Source organism: Mustela lutreola, chromosome 1 (genome assembly GCF_030435805.1).
Source record: "Mustela lutreola isolate mMusLut2 chromosome 1, mMusLut2.pri, whole genome shotgun sequence".
NCBI lineage: Eukaryota > Metazoa > Chordata > Mammalia > Carnivora > Mustelidae > Mustela > Mustela lutreola.
The window spans coordinates 161,742,978-161,750,147 of NC_081290.1; the positions used below are offsets into that span (position 1 = coordinate 161,742,978).

The window sequence follows — 7,170 nt, forward strand, 5'->3', positions numbered from 1 at the left end:
TTCGCTGTCCGCTCCAGAAAGAGAAGTCTCGGATCTGAGTTCTCCTCCCGGGAGACCGCCCTCGGCGCTCTCCGGGCTGGCAGCAGCAGCTTCCCTCAGACAACCGGCCACCTGCCTGGCTTGTGGAAATCATCAGGTTGGACGCTACAAGAGGTCAGAAGATGGAAAGGGGCTTTTAGTGTGTCGGAGTTGGTGGAGTCCAAGCAGGGATTTAGTTGGATGAAGACGACACAGGCAGCGTGGACCAGTCTGGAGGACCCGGCTGCAGAGCTCTCGAGGCTGCCTTTGCAAGGCGGTTCCCACCCCCGACCCTCCCCGGGTTAGTTTCAAACTCATTCTGGGCTCTCCCGCTCACCCCCACCTACATGCCTCAACATGCTAAAAACACCCGCGGCTTCATTCTCCAGAAATAAATGGTAAAATCTAGGAACACTGAAAGGCTTATATTAACTGCTCTAAGGGTTAGAAATGCAAAAACCAACCCCTGCAGTGCCGCAGTTTCGTGTGTGTTTGAGTGCGCAGAAGCAGCTCATTAAAGAAAAAAGAAAAATCACTAGAAAAAAGGTGCCAGGAACACTTAAAAGAAAGTGCCAGAAACAGCTACAACGAAATATAAAACTTTGCTCCCATACAGGCCTTATACACGCAAGCTTAAACTTTTCACTTTAATTTCGAAAGCCCTAGAGGCACTGCCTTGGCACCTTAAACCCCCAACGGGGATGCTGGCAGAGGCCCCGGGTGGGGAAGGGGCGAGTTTGGGGGGAGAGTGTCTCCGAGGTACTAGGGATACAGAAATCTAAGGTGCCAGTGGGGAGTGAGAAGAACCTATTATTAGGGACACGGCGTCCGCGTGGTACTGGGTCAAGGGAGTAGCTATGATGTGAGGGGAAGGGCTGGGGAAGGAAATGAGTGAGGGGTAAGGGGTCGCAGGGAAAAATCCGGGCCTCGGGGACAAGCGGAAAGGAGGAGCGCAGCAGCACCGAAGCTGCTCGTCTCTCGCCCCCGCCTTCCCTTTTGCGCAGAATCCTCCCCTTGGCTGCAGCAGCGCGCTGCCCCCACTGGCCCGGCGCGCCGTGATCGATCGCAGGCTGCGTCAGAATGCTCCCCGCGTATAAATAGGGGTGGCAGGACCGCGCCGAGCCGCACACAGCCATCCACCTTCCCCTCTCCCTCTCTCCCTCGTTCTTCTCTCTCTGTAGGCCCCCATCTCCGCCGCGAGCCAGAGGGGCTCGGACCGCCACCATGAGTTCCTTCAGCTACGATCCGTACTACTCGACCTCCTACAAGCGGCGCTACGTGGAGACGCCCCGGGTGCACATCTCCAGCGTGCGCAGCGGCTACAGCACCGCGCGCTCCGCTTACTCCAGCTACTCCGCGCCGGTCTCCTCCTCGCTGTCTGTGCGCCGAAGCTACTCCTCCAGCTCCAGCTCCTTGATGCCCAGTCTCGAGAACCTCGACCTGAGCCAGGTAGCCGCCATCAGCAACGACCTCAAGTCGATCCGCACCCAGGAGAAGGCGCAGCTGCAGGACCTCAACGACCGCTTCGCCAGCTTCATCGAGCGCGTGCACGAGCTGGAGCAGCAGAACAAGGTGCTGGAAGCCGAGCTGCTGGTGCTGCGCCAGAAGCACTCCGAGCCCTCCCGCTTCCGGGCGCTGTACGAGCAGGAGATCCGCGACCTGCGCCTGGCAGCGGAAGACGCCACCAACGAGAAGCAGGCGCTCCAGGGCGAGCGCGAAGGGCTGGAGGAGACTTTGCGCAACCTGCAGGCGCGCTATGAAGAGGAGGTGCTGAGCCGCGAGGACGCCGAGGGCCGCCTGATGGAGGCGCGCAAAGGAGCCGACGAGGCCGCTCTCGCCCGCGCCGAGCTCGAAAAACGCATCGACAGCCTGATGGACGAAATCGCCTTTCTGAAGAAAGTGCACGAAGAGGAGATCGCCGAGCTGCAGGCTCAGATCCAGTACGCTCAGATCTCCGTGGAGATGGACGTGTCCTCCAAGCCCGACCTCTCCGCCGCGCTCAAGGACATCCGTGCTCAGTACGAGAAGCTGGCTGCCAAGAACATGCAGAACGCCGAAGAGTGGTTCAAGAGCCGCTTCACCGTGCTGACCGAGAGCGCCGCCAAGAACACCGACGCGGTGCGCGCAGCCAAGGACGAGGTGTCCGAGAGCCGCCGTCTGCTCAAGGCCAAGACCCTGGAGATCGAAGCATGTCGGGGCATGAACGAAGCGCTGGAGAAGCAGTTGCAGGAGCTGGAGGACAAGCAGAACGCCGATATCAGTGCTATGCAGGTAGGGCACCCCGCAAAACACAGTGGGGGGCGGGGAGGGAGCTGCTGGAGCAAGTTGTGGGGGTGGAGTGGGGGAGGGTGGAGAGCTGAGGGCGCGCCCAGAAAGTGGAGACCGGAGATGGAGCATCCGCATGCAGGCTATTAGGGAGTGGAACTTGGCTCCTCCGAGACGGGGTGGGAGGGGTGGGGCACTTGGAGGGCGGGGGTGGGGGCGCCACTGCAGACTGAGGTGAGGGGACGTGCTTGGTGCAGCAGAATCTAGATCCGCATTAAAGCTGCCCAGCCCTGCAGTGGTGGGGTGGGGTGGGGTGAGGTGGGGTGTGATGGGTGAAGGGGTGGGAACTGGGCGTTGCCCCTGGCCTGCCTCTCTAAAGTCCTTTATTAACAAGTCCTTTTGCAGTACAGATTGGACCATCTGCTTAATTAATACAGCAGAGAGGTTCTGAAGGATAAAACCTGTGACCCAGCAGACTCAAGACTAGTTTTATCAACCACTCCTTGCCGTTAGGTAGACAGGAATGCAGTCAAAATTGTAGCAGATGATGATGATGTTTGCAAGATGACATTTCTTTTTAAGACTCTCCATTTTCTGGGGAGGAGAAAAAAAATAACACAATTACATAGAAGATATTTTGGTACAGTTACTGCTATTTTTTAATCTAAAAAGTTATATAGGTACATACAAAATATTTTAGATACAATTATTACTATTTTTTTAATCTAGCTACTTCCTACTCTTGTAAATGGAGTAATTTCTTGCATGGCTAAGAGAAGCCTTGCTTGTGCCAAGGAACTTTTCTTCATAGATGACTTTAGAATCTTAATTGATACCTTTAATTACTCCACAAGCCTTTCATAAGATGTGACTTGGATAAAATTAACTAATGACTATGAAACAAAGTTTTTTGTAATCAATTAAAAATTTTTGCAGGTATTTTATGATTATTAGACTGTAGAAATTCAAAGAAAAAATTTCTTCTATCCATTTTTATTAACTTTTTTTTGTTTAAAGCTGGATTTTTTTTTTTTTTTTTTTTTTTGTAATTCAAAGAAGGAGAGGTTAAAAAAGAGAAGGCTGTTGCTTTAGGGGAGATTTTATCTAAGGGGTGCTCTTTGGTGTTAAGTTGGTTAGGCCTTTGCAGCTGTATTACAGTTATGGTTGGATTTTTTTCCCCCTGTCCTCCAATAGGACACAATCAACAAATTAGAAAATGAACTGAGAACCACAAAGAGTGAAATGGCACGATACCTTAAAGAATACCAAGACCTCCTCAACGTGAAGATGGCTTTGGACATTGAGATCGCAGCTTATAGGTAAGGACAGAGTGGGTGGTAGGAGTTATTCAGGCTTAGGAAGAAAATCAGCTTTTATTTATATTGAGTCTGAAACCTTGAAGAATAGTCCTTTGAAATAATTGTTCGCTTTTTGGCTTTTTCTAAGAAGGCAAATGTTTTTTAGAATGTTGAGAAGGTATTTAGACAAATGCAGAAGATCTGACTCTGTGTCGCAAAGCGTCATATTCTTAGTTTCTCATTACATTTTAAATCAAATAGGGCTATTTTAAGTTTGTTTTTCTGTTTTTTTGTTTTTGTTTTCCTGGTGCCAGGCACAATATCCCCAGTCATGAAGTTTTGATCATTCCCAGTCCTGTTCTGGCTCTCCTTTTTCCTTTAGGGGTGGCATTATGGAAGGAGGATGAGTGGTGGGCTCAAAGCAGACAAATTGTTCAACACACTTCCTGTGTTTCTCATTAACCCCATCCTTCCCTGCCTTCCCAGGAAACTCTTGGAAGGTGAGGAGACCCGACTCAGTTTCACCAGCGTTGGAAGCATAACCAGCGGCTACTCCCAGAGCTCTCAGGTCTTTGGCCGATCTGCCTATGGTGGGTTACAGACCAGCTCCTACTTGATGTCTGCCCGCTCCTTCCCATCTTACTACACCAGCCACGTCCAGGAGGAGCAGATCGAGGTGGAGGAGACCATTGAGGCTGCGAAGGCCGAGGAAGCCAAGGACGAACCCCCCTCTGAAGGAGAAGCCGAGGAGGAGGAGAAGGAGAAGGAAGAGGCTGCTGAAGAGGAAGGAGCTGAAGAGGAAGAAGGTATGGTAAAAAGGAAATTCCTACAAGGTCAAGTGCAGTCAGGGCATGGGTGTTTGTTAGTTAGGAGATGGCTAAGAGAAGCCTTGCTTGTGCCAAGGAACTTTTCTTCATAGATGACTTTAGAATCTTAATTGATACCTTTAATTACTCCACAAGCCTTTCACAAGTACCCAGTTTCTCAAATTGGCTGTCCCCTCTGCTTAGCTTGGTAGCTTTTTGAAGATAACATTTCAAAAATATTTTCTTCTTGCTGTCTTTTTATTCTTATTATTAAACTTAAAAAAAAAAATGCATTTGTCCCAGCAGTTGGGTGACCTTAAGAACAAAAACAGTTTATTTTATTTATTTATTTATTTTTAAATAATTGTTTGCTTTTTGGCTTTCTTCTGAGAAAGCATTGAGTTCAGTGGCCGGCATCATCAGTTGAATGAGTGTTGGGGAATGGAGCTGAGAAGGTTGTGGGGAGCTTTCTGACAGTTGGGGTTCCACACAAACCTTAGCAGAAATGTTTGGAATGACTTGCCCTGGATTTGGAGCTTGAACGTTTCCTTTTTATGTCAAAGCTGCCAAGGAAGAATCCGAAGAGGCAAAGGAGGAAGAGGAGGGAGGTGAAGGAGAAGAAGGAGAAGAAACCAAAGAAGCCGAGGAGGAGGAGAAAAAAGACGAAGGTGCTGGGGAGGAGCAAGCAACTAAGAAGAAAGATTGAGCCCCTCTGTCCTTAAGCCTTCCAGGAAGAATTCTCCCAAAATCAGGTCAACCCCATCACCAACCAACCAGATGAGTTGCAGATACTATATGAATTAAGAAGTCAACATATGTATAATTCAGAGATGACTTAGGTTGGACATTCAGTGTTGTGCTATGACTTTCCTCCTTATGCAGAGCATCTGTCTGCTTGCAGAGTGGCTTCCTGGCTTGCTGCCAGCCTGTGCATGGTCCATGCTTATGAGTTCAGGATCTATGGCAATGTGAATAATTCAGATGTTTACAATAAAAAAAATGAATAAACGAATTCACTAATGTTAATGTTAAACTTCATGGTACAAATAGTCCTTTGAACCTTTGGTGGTTAGAAATTAAAGACCTCGAATCATGTGCAATAAATGGTAAATAAAGTTACACTGAATGACATTTCTTGCTGTGGTTGTTGACTTAATTAAAATATCTTAAAGTACCAGTAGAAGCCAACTGGACTATCGACCTCCAAATTTTAAGTCCCCAGTTTTAACAATTACAATGGATTTTTCCCCCCTAATTGGTAATTCTGAGGGATACCTTTAGGTCATGACCAGTCATGAAATCTCTCCCCTCCAAAATTTCGCTGATAATAAACTTGAGTAAATGGGAGACTCTGGGATTCTTCTTTTATTAGCAATATATTCTGTCCCATACAAGGTACTATGTAATGTTGGAAATGGCTTTCTTGTAGGCAGTGGTGTAATATGAAAAATACACCTTTTGTGGTAAATAGGTGACCTAATAATGCAATGTGGCCAGAATATGAATCCCACCCGTCTGTTACTATAACCACATTATTTTAATATAATCCAAATACCATGGGCAGAAGTGGATATCCAAGCAATTGATATAATTAGAAGGAATATCTTTCTTCCATGTGTAATTTCGGATGGAGGGAGTGAGAATATCAAAGATGATTTGCCCTTGCAAACATCATGTTGCCTGCAATCCTGAGCTCATGTCGGTGTGTTAGTAGCTTGATTCTGTTGCCTCAAGTAAATGACATTTAATGCTACCCACTTTAAATTTTTTTAAATACTACAGATAACAGATAATGAAATTGTTACCCGTCAGTAAAGGGAGGAGATTATATACCTGTATGTTGCATTGTTCTGCATGTCTTTATTGGGAAATATTTGGATTTCAGTGATAGCTCTAACTGGTTGGACATTGCATCAGATACACACCCCATTCATCCTCTCTGTTCACTGTAAAGTCATGAAAGCTCTTGCACTTGCACTTGATGTGGAATGTAGATGAAATTACTGATTATCTGCTGTTCTGCCTTTGTTCTTACATAATTGCTTTGTCAGCTAATTCGTTCAACCTTTGTTCTTCAGACAACTTTCAAAAAAAGTTGGCGAATTTAACCTGAAAGCAGAGTGGTCTCCCATTTAAGTTTATCTGATTCTTCGTACTACCTATTTCTAGTTAAATATATGTCACCACACAAATAGGTAAAGTCATTTATTTATCATGATGCTGTGAGTTTGAACTATGAAGATTCTTAGTATATTGGCTTCTGTAAAGATGAGTCTCCTCAGAAACCCAGCTTTTCACGTTTATGTTCATTAAATATGGGATGCTACACCTGAGAAGTCTAAGATACGAATTACATGTAAAAAAAGAAAAAGTAACTTTAGCCAAATGGAAATGGTTGGTTTCAGAATTACTTGAAGTAACAACACTGTACCATATACTATCCTGTGTGCCATAATAAAATACTAAAAAAAACCCCTAAACTAAATGGACTTGAAGTCTTTAAAAACATTTCCTTACATGTGGGACCTAGCTCGGTAGCTCTGTCTCTTCTGCCTCCCCCACATCTCCAGTTCTGTTTCAGTATCCCCTCTCCCAGTTGACGACAGCATTCCCTAGTCAGCCAATTCTGCAAACCGGAGACTGGACAGGCATGACCTCATGCTTCCCATTTCCTCTCCTCAGTTCCTCTGGTTTAATCTAACCAAGTTTTACTGATTTTATTGCCTATGTATCTTGAATCTATCCATCCACACTTCTCCATTTACCCTGACACCACCCTAGGA

The 7,170-nt window shown here is 46.7% G+C and overlaps 1 protein-coding gene across 1 annotated transcript; it reads left to right on the plus strand.

Moving 5' to 3' along the window:
- The first annotated feature begins 1,119 nt into the window (after positions 1 to 1,119).
- On the plus strand, positions 1,120 to 6,883 carry NEFL (neurofilament light chain). Its single transcript, XM_059177909.1, has 4 exons — positions 1,120 to 2,289; positions 3,478 to 3,602; positions 4,068 to 4,387; positions 4,951 to 6,883. Exons 1-4 carry the CDS (start codon positions 1,243 to 1,245, stop codon positions 5,091 to 5,093), a joined length of 1,635 nt encoding a protein of 544 aa, XP_059033892.1. The 5' UTR covers positions 1,120 to 1,242; the 3' UTR covers positions 5,094 to 6,883.
- Positions 6,884 to 7,170: the final 287 nt, after the last annotated feature.